Source organism: Chelonoidis abingdonii, chromosome 2 (assembly GCF_003597395.2).
Source record: "Chelonoidis abingdonii isolate Lonesome George chromosome 2, CheloAbing_2.0, whole genome shotgun sequence".
NCBI classification, from domain to species: Eukaryota; Metazoa; Chordata; order Testudines; family Testudinidae; genus Chelonoidis; species Chelonoidis abingdonii.
Genome location: NC_133770.1, coordinates 172,299,048 through 172,315,631, shown reverse-complemented (window position 1 = coordinate 172,315,631; position 16,584 = coordinate 172,299,048). Strand labels below are relative to the sequence as shown.

Sequence of the window (16,584 nt, the reverse complement as noted above, 5' to 3'; positions counted from 1 at the left end):
GATGTGCGATACAAAATGGACAGAGCAATCATCTGAGCTGAATAATCTGAATACAGTAAGAAGATTAAGTGAGCTGGAACAGTAATATACTCCAATTTACAATATAAGCAGAACAAGTACAAATATTGCTTCCCTCCAATCCTGTTTCCCTCCCATACCACTGTGCCTGTAAGACAGGCTTGGTAAAGTGGATGCATTAAAAAAAAAATTGCCTCTTGGAAGCTCATAAAATTATACTAGAAAAAAGTTTTCTGACATTTGATCCACACAGACTGCAGTCATTAGACAACTGGAACCGACAGAATAGAGAGCCCTATCACAGAGCCATGGATAAACAGAAAGAAATAGCTACTTCACATATCTCAATGCTGTTTCTGGAAATCAACAAAGGCAACATATTAAGGGTCTTTATCACTGTCCACGCTGCCGTACATATCCGCCAGCTTTTTAAATCGAGGCCCCCAGTCACTGAGGTAATCGTAGTCCTGATCTCCATCCGTAGTCACCGACTCTAAGGAGCTGAGGGATTCTGCCACAGAGCCATTACCTTCATACGCGTAGGTCGCTAACGAGTCATATGGGGGCATGGTAGGATCTGTATCATTTTCTTTTAACCTTTGGTTAATGAAATCTCTGACATCAGTGTTATCTTGTACCGCTGGAGTCCGGCGCGGCATAAAAAGTGCTTCTGGTACAATGTCTCTGCGTAATTTATTGTCTTCTATGGCTTCAGGATTTCTCAGTGTGCCAATATCAAAAGCCTGGGTGTCTTCCTCTCCACCACCTTCATCATTGTAACTGACAATGTTGTCTCTGATGTCCTCTTTGGAAATTATCAAAGGTTCTTTCTTCTGCTGCCGTTTCAGAGCTGCAAACAGCACCACTGTAACTGGAAACAAAAATAAAATGGAGAGACGGGGGTGCGGGCGGAAGAGTTAATTTGGCACCCAATTAAAGCCAGAAAGAAAGATTGTACTGCTTGAACTCTAACTTTCAGAAGTTGCACTCCAAAATTGCAAACCAGAATTTGGGAGTTTTCTGATTGTTGCCTGTGATCACTCTGGGAGCTGAGAGTGGGATAAATATTAGAAGAAAGAGGATTTCAAGCTAGCAAGAAGAGCCATATTTTGTCAGTGGTTGCATTTTCCCTTAGTCGTGTAGCAGCTTTGCTCCTTTGAAATTGCCAGCCTAGTCTCAGGGCAAACCCCTCCCCAAAAATATTGTATTGGAGAATGCAAATTAGGCTGAACAGCTAAAATGCTGCAAAACTTGCTCACAGGACAAGGCTTGTACCTATTGGGGTGTGATGAAAGGTTAGCAAAGCTGCGTATCAAAACTATTTTTTTCAGTAGTTTTTTTCTTTTCCTGGAAAGAAGTGCAGAACATCGGGAAGATTTTCAGCTAGTGTAAATGGTCATAGCTCTGTTGATTTCATGGAACATTGACAATTAACATGAGCTGCGGCTCTGTCCCCAGAGAACAGGTATTTTTTTTTTTTTATGTAATCACCAAAAAACCCCACAAAATTTCTCAAACTGCTTTTTCACTTTTTAATGCTTAGGTGAATGATCTTTTTTTGGTTTGTGCCTAAGGCTCTGATACTGCAACCATCTCTAAGTGGACAGAGTCTTGTACCTGCATACTGTCTCACCAGCATTATTGAAGTTCTGAGGGAGCTCCATTTGCACAGAACTCAGTGCAGCTCTGTGGCCTAAGACAAACTTTCCTATTACCTTGTGAAGCCAAACTTTAGTTACTGATCTTGACTCTACTTTTCATTTTTTTTAAATGACATATGAATGTTTATCACTGAAAACCTATCAACAGCAACAATGTGGCACTGGTATTCTTCTTATTTGTATTCTAGGATGCTATCATGGACCAGGGCCCCATTGTGTTAGCTGCTGTACAAACACACTACAGAAAGAGGGTTCTTGCTACAGTGCTCATAGTGATCTGTTCAAATAACAGATTTTTCATGTTGTTGGCACTTCTGAAAAATTGGGAAATAATTGTTTGAGGTTGAACAGAACCATTTTTAATTTCAGCAAATTGAAAAATAAAAAAATAAATTGTTTTGGGTCAAATGTTTCATTCAACACCAAATGAAACTTTGATTTCAAACTTTTTTTTTAAGGTATTTAATTTTTTTAAAACAATTAAAGGAAATTTGTAAACGATCATTTTGAATTGAAAAATCAAAATGTGTCAGAAAATGTTAGAACAAAATGTTAGTTTTTAAATTTATCTTTTAATAAATGAACAGTTCTGTGAAATCAACATGAATTTGTGAAATGTTTTGGTGTCACTGAAACAGCTGAAAAAAATTCTGTTGAAACTTTTTGCCCAGCTCTATTAAATACTACTAAATATAGTCTTCTGGGCTTGGGCCTGAAAACGTTTATTGACTCCCAATAGTGTATGCAAGAATTTCAGGGATTCGGCTCTTATTTTGTAGATCATCTCTCAGGCCAGCTGTATTCCAAGATTCTTTACATAGCTAAAGGACATAGCGCCAGTGTCTGCTTCTGCAGCCCCTGCACTAAACTCCCATCAAAGTCAGTGGCAACTCTATCCACTGAACAGGTGCAAATTCCCTTTTTTTAAAAAAAAAATTGCTGTTATGTCTTTACTACTTGGGTAACAGAGGATAGCGTCAGTTATGATTTCAAAAGAAATGGGTTAGTTGATGAAGCTGGGAGAAGTGGTGGTGATGGACACTGGTCTAGATGGCAGAAATTGCAGGTTCTCACACATGATGATTATGAAGATGATGACTTATAATTTATATTATCGTAGCCTGTGGAGGTCCTAATCCACTTGGGGAGCCCCTCTGTATGTGCCATAGAAACACCGCCTGAAGGACAGTTCCTGTCCTAAAGAGTATACAATCTAGAGACTATGTGGAAGGCTGATGTTTGATGAAAGAGGCAGTGCAGGTCTGTGAGGTAGTCTAGAGAAAACCATGAAGGATTTGAGAAACAAGAAGGTCAGTTTTTTAATAGGATTCAGAAATTCCACTGACTTTCATTTCAAAAGAGAGGGGTAATGTGGTCTTGCTTCTTTGTATTTTATGTATGTAATTATTGTTGGGGCATCCAGTTAACAAAAATGTTACTCCACAAAGGGATAGCAGAATGATAAATTCATGAACAATAACTAATACTAGGTACTTGATACTCCAAGAATTTTCTTCTATGCTGAACTTGCAAATACAAATCTCAGGACCAGTAGATGCAAAAATCAAAGTACAGTCAAGCTATCCAAATCAATCATATCTAAATCAATTTTCAACATTAACTGGGAGTTTCTAGGAAGTAATCTGAGCTTTTTCAAGCTGTAAATAAAATCACCAATCTGGAGGTACCTTTTGTTACTATAAACATTAAAATTGTGGTTTGGATCTGCCCAGGTCATTGCATCACGTGGAGTAATGTTTGCACTTACAAACCCTGCAGCTAGACGGAAAACAGAAAATGATATAGTCTAGTTAATTGAAAATCTGCTTATGCTGCATGGTGACATGCGCAATAATAGACTTAAAGTGCTGCTGAGAGGAAGAAATCAATTATTTTCAATTGACATTAACCTGGAAATTGTTTAATGTCAGATTGATATTACTGAGCACGGTTATACTAAATGTATGCAAAATGGTTTGTAGCACAGGACAATTTTTTCCTGTTCTGTGAGCTGATATTAAGTGGGCTTCCACCCTTAAAAGTAATGACATAAAAAACCCCTGTAATTGCAAATTAAGGACAAGACTGTCATTTAACAATTTGCCCTGAGTAAGGGGCAGTGCATATCTGGAGCCACCATGTGGTCTGGTCTGTGGGTTCCTGCAGAGGCTGCTCTATCCCCTTTTCTGTCCCGTCCCACGCTATTTCCAGGACATGGGTAGTTGGCTCATGCGAGTGAGGGGGTACTTCATGCCCCCCTTTACTTCCCTGGGTAGGTAGGTAGAGCATATGACAATGTCTCCCTAAGAGTCAACTTTTTAAAATCGTACCAATTTTCAAAATTCCTCATATTCCCACAGTGGGTACTGAGTGCAGCAAAAGGCTAAGGGCCAGACTGGGTTTGCATGGGTGTGTACAAGGAAAGGAAAGGGTATGAGGGAAGGTTTTGGGTTTTTTTTCTCCCAGCTCTACTGTTTTGCTGGGGGCAGCCAGAATACCAGTCCTCATCTACCCAGAATGGAAAAGAGAGGAGCTGGAACTTGCCCTGAGGGCTGCAAACCCCAAAAGGGCCCCACCTCATTTGTATCTTCTGGGGCTGGAAGGAGAGCTGGTGGTGTCCTTTTAAAGAGTGTTGTACTTGTCCCAACTCGCTATGCTTCTCCAGCACCCCCACAGGTGTCTACTTCAGCTAGGGTGACCAGATGTCCTGATTTTATAGGGCCAGCCCTGATATTTGGGGCTTTGTGTTATATAGGCGCCTATAACCTCCCCTCCCCCATCCTGATTTTCACACTTGCTGTATGGTCACCTAATTTCAGCATGCCTCATAATCTGCAACGTAGCACCGTAAATGCAGCATGACACATCTGGTGGCTTTGAGTTTTATATATTGCCTTGCACCTTGCTTAGTCATTTGCATCTGCCCAAAGTGGGTGAAAAATGCTGCTGCCTATGTGAATGGAGAATTGCGATCTGGGAGTGTCTTCCACACACTAGGCACTGATTTTATAGACTTCTCCTTTACTACAGAATAATGCAGGAGAGATCTCTTCAGTGTGTCTTTCATGTGTAATGCCCCCTCTTCCTTCCAGCAACCCTGTCACTCCCCCAGGAAAGAAACGCATGTAGGTCTATTACCTAGCAATATAATGATGCAGAGAAGAATGGCAATCAAAGCCCCTGTGCTAAGGCCAGTTGGATGGATCAGGGCTTCTGCATTACAAGACTGCATCTTCCCCCGATGGTCACAGGCGCACACTCGGATTGTCACTGTCTCAGTACTGCTCTGGACTGGGTAGTCACTGTCTGATATCACCACAGGCAGGAGATAAGTACTCATTTCATGTCGGTTATATCTGTTTTTTCTGGTGAAGATCCCTGCTGTGTTGTCTGAAAACACAAAGCAAATGATACAGGAGTTCTCAACTGAGTACTGAAAAAAACAAAGAGTAAATAACAAAATAAAGTCTTCCTAGGAATTCACCTCTGTTGTCCTGGATTGTAAAGTTTGAGCCACTGGTTGCTTCTGGAGCCAAGGAGAATGAAAACTGGTGTCCACTGAAAGAATCATCCTTATCAACTGCACTTAGGGTCTGTATCAGCTGAAATGATAACAGCAAAATTACCCTTTGATGACTGTGGGCCTGATTCTCATTTACATTAAGGGTGTCAGCTCCAGAACTGTTAAATCATCTTAAAAAGGGGATAGATAGAATTTTCTTCCACTTTAAGTCCCTTGATGCTGCCAGAGGGGCCTTACTATGAATGAAAATTGAGCCTGTGTGTGTGCATCACCAAGCTCTCATGCTGCAGCTCTTCAGTGCAATAACTTAATGACTTGGGCAGTGGCTTGAGAATTCTGCAGAGTTCTGGGGACTGCATGGATTGGTGCCATCCCAAGTGAGTGGGAAATCCCCCATGGGAACAAGCTGCAGAAACGAAGGCTGAGATAACAAAGCTGACTAGGCTATTTAACCACACAAATCCTATTAATTTTAAACAGGAGTTGTGTGGCTGAATCCTGTGGGATATCTGCTGTTTTGAACCATCAAGCAACAGGTCTTGCAAAGCAATTTGAACTAGGAACTAGAGCACTGTGGCAGCCTGCAGCTAATTTACAAGGCAGGACTTTTGTTCAGACCTGTAACTGTTCTTCAAGAGAGATGATGGAAGCACCCGGACATACAGATGCAAAATCCCATATTCCAGGGAAGAGAGACAGAACTGAGTTGTAGATAGCATGACACAGTACAAGAAGCAACCACATTTAACTATGTAAAACACACTGTCACTTTGGATACAAGAATGCTAAATATAATCAGATATGACACAGTCACTGTTTAATTTAATTTAATATTGCACGGTGACAGCTTGTGGCAACACAAAGCACACCTCCTGATGAGGTGACACAAGAGTAATGCATAAACAGAATTCATTTTTAATAGTTTTTTTTTAATTATGGAGTGCAAACAATCAACACACACACACCTGTTCTGCCTTTGCATTTTCACAGACGAAGGTCTCGTAAAATATAGCAAATTCTGGGGCATTGTCATTTACATCCAAAACCTTAATGAACACAGGGACCCGGCTGCTTTGTTTTGGGTTGTCTGTAATGATAAAAATAGAAAGAAAGGGAAAGTGGTATAGTGCACATAGGACTCGGTGCTGGGGAAGAAAAGGATAGAATAGGGGCTAAATAATTCAAGTCTTTATTTATACATGGAGATTTTATTCATGTTCATGCAATCTATTGATCTCAATGGGACTAATTGTGGGGCCACTCCTCATATTTTTATGCACTCCTCATATCTTTATTCACATTTGCATATGTGTAAATGTTTGCAGGATCAGGTCCTATATGTGGATAAATTACTTGGGTGAGAAGTGGGTGGTGGGAATGGGCCCAATGTTTATAAAGTGCTTTCATATAAAGTGCTATGTAAATACCAACTGTTATTATGACAGATGCTTTCTGACTTTTTGTGGATTGATCTTTGTTTGCTGCTATTCCAGAGTTGACACTAAAACACATCAGCTGAGGAATATAAGCCCTATGTAGTGCATTGCTTACTTCTCTCATAGGAGCTGTATAACGCAGCAAGAGTGATATAATTTTTTTAAAAAAAATTCCTGAGTTTAAAATTTTTATGGAAATACTGTTTACTAAAAGAAGCAATTTGGAAAATTCTCATAAAAACAAATCAACTTCAATGATATAGAAATAAAAACAAGCAATGAATTTGGCTCTTCGAGTTTAAAAAACAACAAAAATCCCTTTTGTTTTAGTGAGATCATCATCACAACCAAAATAAAAATCTGCAAATACAGGTTGCCATTTATTTTATTGGGATTTCTCTATTTCCTGGATTGGTTTAAATTGCTCCAAAGAACCATACTTTCCATAATACTGATTGTACAGATTATTAATGAATCTTAAACAAGGGTCAAAGGCAAAAATATTGTAATAAAACAGATGAATAAAATACAGGAATTCTTGAGCCTTTTATATAAGGAAAAGAATTCACTGGAGTGTTTTTGGTAGAATTTGGTTTTAATATTCATTTATTATTTTATTACTTTATATTCACAAAATTGGAACTGCCTGCTCTGTACTGTATTAAAGAACTTAGTGGTTTGGGCCAAATATTGTGCTTTAACCCTCTACAGTTGCATTGAAGTTAATATGATTGAATTGGATATAAAGCATTTTTTAATTTGGGCCATTGGACTAAATTCATCCCATGTGTAAAATAACACTAAGGGTCTAAGAATAATATAGACCAAGCTGAAATCAACACTAAAAGGTAGATACAAATTTTGAATCTTTATAATGGGCAAAATCCCAGCTGCTAATTTTATTTTGCATGGCTATGAAGGTTTCATATATTTATTTTCTAGGAATTCACTCAAATATGTGCAGCGGTTTTCCTATCAAGTTTAATTATACTTATTCTGCATGCTGCTTTGTACAAGTAACTACAGATGTTTCATTTGTTTCTAGGTGGCTCTGAGTCTAAAAAAAATTCAAAATAACAATATAGTAACGGAGAACTTCCATGAAAAATATATAATTCCAAGTCTCTCTCTCACACTTTTTTTCCTTCAGAGAGATATAACAGGTATGTAGATCCAATGTACTTATACAATCTCCAAGCCTCACTGCTCTTTTTCTCCTTCCAAACCCTTTTGCATTAATGAATAAGAGATGCTTAACTTCTCCTTGTTCACAATCACTTAATTGTTATTAGACTGTCCAGCAAGAAGTGCTACTGTATGGAGCAGGCAGCTTCCTCATCTTGGTACATAATGTTAATACATCTCCTTAGTTTTGGATGTAGCTTCTGTCAATCCACAGACTGAAATCCTAAAATTTCGATTTTGGTTGTCGAGTGTCTTCTGCAGTGCAACATCTACTGTCCCTTTCCCAATTTAAATGTAAAGATTTAAACCACCCTCAGAATTTCACTAGGGAGGCAGTATGGTCCAGTGGCAGTGAACTGGAAGCATCTGAAGCTCTCATTGACTTCACTTAAGAGTTGGAGGTGCTGTGCATCTGTGAACAAGAGGCCCAAAGGCCCACATCCTCAGAAGTATATAGGTACCTAACTTCCACTGATTTAAATTGGAATTAGGTGCCTAAATACCTTTGAGGATCTGGATCAAAGTGTTTCCATGGGAACACCCAAAAACTGAGGCACCCAAACTTACTAAATATTTTAGAAAATGTTGGCCATAACCATTCTGTATCTCATGGTTTTCCCCTCTCTGTAAAATGAGGGTAACTCTAGTCACCATTGTAAAGTGCTTCTCTTTATGAGTTTACAAATGTACTGGTAATTAATGTGAAGGGAGAACACTTCCGTGGGAATGTACTTGCTCACTCTTAATTTGTCTCAATATTTCTTTAGCTTCAATTAGCTTTATTAGTTCAATGAAATGCATCTGCAATTAGATGGAATAATCCACGACTAACTCCAACTGATGAATGGCTTTAGTGGGGGCCGGGCTAAGAAACTATAAAGCTTGCCCATCTTTGAATGAGCTAGTCCGGCCTTGTAGCCTGACATGGACATAGGTTATTTTTAGCTATATATTTACTTATGTACAATATAGGAGAAAGTAGGGCCTATAGTTGCTTTATACTAAGTTAAAAAATAAGTGCTCTGAAACTTCCCAACAGCATCCAAACTTTTGTACATTTCCACAGCCAGTGATCCATCCATTCCATCATGCTTCAATCAAATCCAGCCCTAGCATAAGGGTATGCAACTCCAAAGAAATAAATAGATTTTGCACCCACTGATGCCAGTGTTTGCAGCATGCCTCAGGACAGAAAGGAGACGTAATTAAAATATTAGTATCAAGGGGATGTTTTTATTGAGACCGCCTGTCTCACACAGACCCAGTCTACCTCTCTGGCTGTCTAGATAGCAAAACAATTAACACACCTGGTGTCACCACAGAGAGAGACTCCCTATGTCTGGGCCTAAAATAATGGACTGGGTTAGTATCTATGGATGGGAATTTCAAAGGTGCCTAGGGGAGTTAGACATCTAATTTTCATTGCATGTTAATGGAATTTGGGGACCTTTTGGCTCACTTGAAAGTTCCCAGGCTATGCTACAGAATTGATTTTGGCCACACTGTGTGGACTATTTTCCTACTATCTTGTTTGCTGTATACAATTTTTCAGAAGTCGGCAAATCCTACTGTAACTAAAGAAAGGCTAGAAGCATTTTTCCAGGCCTGTTGATTCAGAAACACATAAGCGTTAACTTTCTGCCTGTTCAGGTATAGAAGCTGTCTCTTCATAAGCAGTAGCCCTAGGAAAAAGAAAAGGAAGTGCAGAGCATCTTTTTCAGCCTTTCCCTTGCTTGATTAGTATCGAGCGGGCCCATCCATACAGCCTGACATCTTCCCAGCAGTGGTTTACACACACTCAGCTAGAAGGCTGAATTCATTACATCAGGGACAGCGGTGGTATTTAGGTTTGACTTACTGATCTCTGCTGCTATTACTGTAATGTTGTGCCATAGCGATGTTTCCCGGTCAAGGGGTTTTGAAGTAAATATTGAACCGTTTCCGGAATTGATGTTGAATACTCTGTCCATATCTGTGTGCCGATCTACGGAATATCTGAAAATACAGAGAACATGGTTAGAAAAAATTCCTTTACTTTAATTTCTGTTTTGAAACTGTTTCCTAAGACTAGACATCAAATACCTAGTAAATGAGCTGCCTTTTTGTTTTCAGTGCAGACTTCGGCATCTTGACATATTCATACAAAGAGTCTGTTCTGAGCTGTTGGATAATGACATATTGGAGGGTTTGATTTAGAAGGTGGGGCATTGTCACTGAATAAATGAATTACTGTAGAATTTACATACTTCTGAGAAGCATCAAAGGTTTGCCTTTTAGTGAGAAATGTGGAGTCTGTATCTTGAAAGATATGACATTCATTTATTTTAAGGCTTAATTGGCTTTCCCATTATAAATTCCTCTTTTCATAGTTTATCTCAACTGTTTCAAATCACTTTTGATACAAAGTTTGTTAGCTGGGGTGCAAGTTTTGCCTTTACTCTCTCCCAAAATTGTATTGGTTAAAAATAAAATAACAAAAAGATACAGAGATCAGTGTAGGTGATAATTCATTCCATGGTAAATGCCATGTAAATGTAAATTCTAGCACATTAAAGGGGTAATCCAACTTGTTTCCTTGGTAATATGTGCAGATGGATCTGAACACCACTGAACTTTGGGGTCATTCAGAATCTGAATATAGATTTGAATGTCTTATCTAGCCTCTCTCCCTTTTTATACTGAGCTGAATTTAAGCCTTGGAGATGAATGTCCCTGATTCCTGTGAGAGAGTTCTGACACCCAGATCCAAATGTTGTTGCTCAGGTCTCTCTCTTGTTAAAATGAAATTACCACAGAACAAAGATGTGGCGGAAAAACTCCACTCATATCACTATGGCAGAACTAGACTATTATTCTGCTCCTGCTCTGGGCTCAGTCATGAGCTGACCTATATGCCTGTGAAGATGAGTGAAGAGGTCTAAAGTGCTCCCTTACTCTCCTGTGTGGGCTACTTGCATCACAGGTCATCATAATCCAAGGAGATCAGCCATCGTGTTATCTCCTGTGTGGCTGGGTGGGTAGAAGTGGGGAGTGGGTAGAGCCTAGTTGAGCCAGCATGTTGAGGGAAGTAAGTTATGCCAGGAAAATGGCTGGTGAAGTTTACTTCCCCCAGAGATTCAGAATGTCCGTCCCACAGAAAATGTTGACCCTTTCATGCTGATTTGGAATAAAAAGAAATTTCAAAAGATTGGAATTTCACACAGAATAGAAACTCCCTTTTCTTACCAGCTCCAGTTACATGGCGCTGGTTCAGCAAGATTCTTAAGCATGTGCCTAGCTTTAAGTAGTGTGTAGTGCATTTATTTCCTACCCCACCCCCACGATTAATCATGCTTAAAGTTTGGCATGTGCTTAAATACCTTGCCCAATTGGGGCTTCAGTGTTGTGGGACACTGTGATCGTGGTCCTTACTACAGCAAAACTCCCAGGATTTAGTCCTACATGTGATAACAGTGTCTGGGAACAATGGAGAAACCTTTTGTATCCAACTCTTGAGCTTTTCTGAGTTTATCACAGCCATAACATTGAGGCTTCCTTCAATATATTAATATCTATTATTTCAAAATATGAGCTGTCACAAGTCTCTATGCACATTAGGTCATTTGTATAGCAGATGTTGAACTCAATAAAGCAATAATAGAGAACAGTGTCTTGATGAAATACTAATTTTATTTCTTCATATTCAAGCGAAAATACATACAAGATCAGTGCAGTTACAATAGTATTCTAATTATACCATTAACCCTGACCTAGAAGGATGCTTTTAATAAGCTAGACTGTCATTTCTGTCTCAGTTTATATAATCCTGGGTCTCTTTTGATCAAGGACTGCTAATTATGTGGAATTGGTGGAGATTCCAATTTACGGATCATAGCCTACTATGAATTAAGCAGACAACATCAAACTTGTTTTTACATTTCTTTAATGAAATTACTGGTGCGTATATGTCAGATTTCAGGACTTTATACCCTTCAAACCCTGGGTAATTGACAAGCTAGAAAGTTAATGAATATATGTATATTCCACTGTGCCCTTAAACATAACTATAAGGGGGGAGGGGAAGGAGAGAGAAGCCAATCCATGCAAGTAAGTTGGCAGTAAAATACACAAACAAAATAAAGTCTTGCATTTATTTGCAGATTATTTTCATCTGGGATACTTTAGATAAATCAGCCACAGCAGGGAGGCAGTTCCAATAAATGATGAACTACAGTATGCCTCTGAGGAGTTACAACAGCAAAAAACTCAACTAAAGATTTAAAGAAGGATTTGATAATGCCAGAAGCAGCACAATTTATTTTTTTACATGGGAAGAATTCAGAGGTTCAGCATACTATCTCTGTTTACTCTGAATGTCAGCATTGTGCAAACAACACATTTTCACTAACAACTGGATGGTGGAGTGTTATTTAACACTCTAGTGATATTGGCTGTTATCAGCATTTGTATATTCATGTATACATTAATTGTACAATTTTGTCCTTTCTTAATGTTGTTCTGCAGCTAGGAGACTTATTGGTCAGGGGTAGGCTGATAAAATGTGGCTCCACTGATATTGCATACATGGTGATCAGTTTATTTCTGGCTATGGCAGATATTTCTTAATCTTCTTTTGCTTCATTGTCTTCTGATACTCAGCAGCCTGCTATCTAATGCAAGCACAAGTCAAACAGATTTGTGGGTCAGGAAGGGATGTGTGTGTGAATTTTTCATAATGCATTTTCATAATGATATTACGAAGGATTCTGTAATGGAAGATCAAAGGGCTTTCAGCTAACTGACTTAGGGCTCATTTTATTTAAAAAGGAAAAAACTGCACTTAAGTGGGAAAAAATGGAAGGTTTTCACTGTAACGTCAAGCGTTTAAAGATTTTATTTCTGACTGTCAAGGGCAATTGACAAGTAAGTGACAAGTCATACACATATAGTCTAATTGCATCCTCCCCCAAGCTCAAAGTGGAAGTCAGATTTAGCATCTTCGCTTGCCATGGAAAAAAATCACCCTGTGAAAAATATGGAACCTCATACTGTTCACCCACATCCTGGGAGATCCCACAAGATACCGGCACCATGAAAGCCCCATTAGGATCACAATTTATTGGCAGGCCCACATCTTATAGGGTAGTGGTTCCTTGGTTTCCTCTTTGCCCTTGCTCTTCTTCCTGCTCCCCTGTCACTTCCTTCCAGTGTCTCAATCTCTTCCTCAATTCTCTCTTTTTCCTCCTTTCATTTTCGTTTTGGACAAATCAATAAGATGTTAATTGATTTTTATTACCATGCTCTCAAATAAGGGGATTACCTTCACCAGGCAAATTAAATGCTGTTTCGTCTAAATAATAGCAACCACCTTGGACTGCACAATAAATATAAATATTTCCCTTTGATGTTTTCAATCCATTGTTATGTTTCCACGTAGTATTAGTGAGTCAGATTCTCTGCTGGTATGAGTCAATTCCTTTTGTATGGGCTTTGTCCCATCTGATTTTTCTGGGGCAAATCATGGCCTGGCTTGCATGGCTGTACCAGGAGGTAAGGAGGTGTCTGATATCTCCTTATGCAGATTACTCATACCATGGTGCTACAAGAATGTGTTATAGACAGATAGTTATAGATAAGGTAGATAGGGCTCAAAACTATACAGCATAGTTCCTGTTTTTTGTAGGGCAAATAAAACTTGTTGGTGGATGCTGCATGTGGCTTCTTGTGTACAGCTTTTCATGTACAGGAAGCAGGATCCAGAGAGGCGCTACATTCCTGGCCCCTCCTGTGCCACTGGGTGGGAGATGGTTGGAGAAGATGGGGACTGGGTGGGGCCTTCCACAAGCCAACATGTCTGTGTGCTGACATGCGGGAGAACATACACTGTGCTAGGTATAGACATAGTGCAGTTTATTTTCTCACAGGGTTCCTCCAGGACCAGCACAAGAGTGTGCTGTCCCTTACAACAGGCAGATCAGATAGTTATACTCTAATCTTCTGGAAACTTGTATACTGTAAGATTTGGAAAAAACAAAATAAAACCTTTATTAAAAACAAATGAGATCTGCCAACATGGCACTAGAGGCCATGGCAATAGAGACAAACAGCCTATGCGGTACCATTCTTTCATCATGAGCTTGTGCTGATGAGAGATTTTTTTTCTCTAGTAAATTTTTATTTTTTTCTTCTTTTACTTTGTCATTTAATTGTCCTTGGACAAAATTCAGGAAAAAAAGAAAGATATATTAGAATTGTAAAAGATACAGAGAAGGGCAACAAATATGATATAGGGTATAGAACAACTTCCATACGAGGAGAGATGAAAAAAACTGACTATACAGCTTAGAAAAGAGAGAACTAAGATGGGATATGATAGTGATCTATAAAATCATGACTGGTGTGGAGACAATGAATAAGAGAATTGTGTAACACAAAAAACAGGGGTCACCCAATTAAATTAATAGTAAGAGAGTTTAAAACAAATATAAGGAAGTACTTCTTCACACAATGCACAGCCAATGTGTGGAACTCATTGCCAAGGGATGTTGTGAAGGCCAAAATTATAAGTGGGTTCAAAAAATAATTAGATAGTTTAATGGAGGATAGGTCCATCAATGGCTATTAGCTAAGATGGTTAGGGATGTAATTCCATGTTCTGGGTCTCCCTAAGCCTCTGACTGCCAGATGCTGGGACTTGATAACAAGGGCTTGATTACTCGATAATTGCCCTGCTATGTTCACTCTCTCTGAAGCATCTTGCATTGACCACTGTCTTAAGACAGGATACTGGGCTAGATGGACCACTGGTCTGATCCAGTATGGCCATTCTTAGTTCTTATGTAAAATTTGTCATATGTCAGAAAGATTGTTTGGGAGGCTAAAACAAAAGTGTGGGAATCAGCCTCAGACACAGGATTATTATTTATTTATTTGTATTGCAACAGCACCTAGGGACTCCAAACACAAATCAGGATCCCCTTGTGCTAGGTGCTGTACAAACAGAACAAAAAGATCTTACAATCTTTTTTGCCTTAGGTAAATATTAATCTCTGTTTTACTGATAAGGAAACTATCTCACAAGGTGGGTTGAAACTTATTAATGTTTTAAAAGCACTTTGACGTGTCGATGGACGGTACTTTGTAGAAGTGCATAAACTTTAATTTTATGACCTCTGATTTTATCAAACTCCCTTTTCTCCTTTATATTTCTCCCTCCCCCATCCCCTGTTTTAGGAAAGTTTTGAGTGTTTCCACTCATGATTGCTATAAAATCAAGATGCGCCTGTATTTTAAATGCTGGTGGCAATGTGCCTTGCTATTGCATGTAACTACACTGCATATTTTTCATGTCCCACCTTGACTGGTGACCTGTTATAATGCACTAACAAGAGGGTGTCACATTGTAAGAGTCTTCTCCTGTTCAGTGTAAAAGAAGAGTCTCATACATTTAAAAAATAACACTTTTTGATCACTTTTCTTAGAAAGACCTTCATAGTCTAAACTACACTGTAGTTGTGTTCTTGCTCATATCACTTGCTAATTCATGAAAAACGGATTCAACTTTAATAACTCTGAATTTCAAATTTCCTCTAAAAATTAATTGCTTAGTGACACATAATTTACAACATCTGTGGGGCTGACTGTAAACTTGCTTACGCCAGTGAATAACTTCACTGAAGTGAATGTATTGCACTAATATAAATGAGCTCTCATTCTGTGACTCTGTGTGTGAATCTGAGTTTGTACACATAGTGTACCGGAACTATTCAGTTTTGCGTTTCTGCAACTAGAAAATGTAACTGTGGTATTCTTTAAGATTCTCTTCTTCTTAGTGCAGCTAATGCCTAACAAGTAGTGAGTAGTTACAAAAGCAACTGAAATGCAAATCGAGTTGTATGTAATGAGCATGCACACACACATTTATGTACAATGTGTACATGTGTATATGTTTATACCATATACAGTATTTAACATATACTTCATTATTAAAAGGGAATTTTTTTTGCATGCAGATGTTCAAATAGAAACAAATATAAAGCATTCAAAAAGACAGTAGAAGTGAACTGAAATAGTCTATGCTTACTTGACAGGATTTTTTGCAACATCAGGGTCCTGGGCTGTTACAGTTCCTATAATACTGTTTATGGGCACATCTTCTTTCACTTCTAGTATGTATGCTGGTCTGCTGAACACTGGGGGCTCATCCACATCCTCCACCAGAATTCTGACTGTGGTGGAGTCCTTGAATGGCCCCAAGTAGAGGAATCGGGGATCCACATGAGTGTTGGTAGCCTCCACTTTCAGAGTATACAGCTTTTTCTTTTCAAAATCCAAAGCCTTGGAAAATAAATAAGAGTCATGAAACAAACCAAAAAAAAAAGAGAGGTTTCTGGGGCCAACCATTTATAGCCATTTCAGGCAGCATCTTGATGTATCGAATGAACTGATGATGTACTGAACGGCTCTTGGAGAGCTAATGGATCCCCCTTCTTAATAATCTATTACTAGACAATGGTATGAGGTGGTGTTTTTTTTTTACTCCCTGCTACTTCTGGAGTGTACTGCAAAGACTTCATGGGCCAGAGAGGCACACTATGCCTGAAACTCATACAAACTTATGCTGAGCCAATACAAAACACTGGCATCGTACCTGATTGTGCCAGCTGTCACAGGTATTTTCAAATCAATTCCAGGAGGATGCCCCGAGTCTCATGTCTGATTAATGGTGTCTTTCCTATGCACATCCCTTTTCAAATTAACCTCTTTGTGGCAGTGACTGTGT

At 38.9% G+C, this 16,584-nt stretch overlaps 1 protein-coding gene across 1 annotated transcript in view; it reads right to left on the bottom strand.

Annotated features, from left to right (window-relative positions):
* Window positions 1–388: 388 nt before the first annotated feature.
* Window positions 389–16,584, bottom strand: part of LOC116820043 (cadherin-6) — a 59,922-nt gene continuing 43,726 nt past the window's right edge. Inside the window, exons 6-11 of the mRNA XM_032772236.2 lie at window positions 15,886–16,139; window positions 9,682–9,818; window positions 6,168–6,289; window positions 5,164–5,281; window positions 4,818–5,069; window positions 389–889 (exon numbers count right to left, since the gene is read on the bottom strand). Of these exons, the coding sequence (XP_032628127.1) occupies window positions 399–889; window positions 4,818–5,069; window positions 5,164–5,281; window positions 6,168–6,289; window positions 9,682–9,818; window positions 15,886–16,139 (1,374 nt within the window). The 3' untranslated portion in view covers window positions 389–398. The remainder of the gene's footprint in view (window positions 890–4,817; window positions 5,070–5,163; window positions 5,282–6,167; window positions 6,290–9,681; window positions 9,819–15,885; window positions 16,140–16,584) is intronic.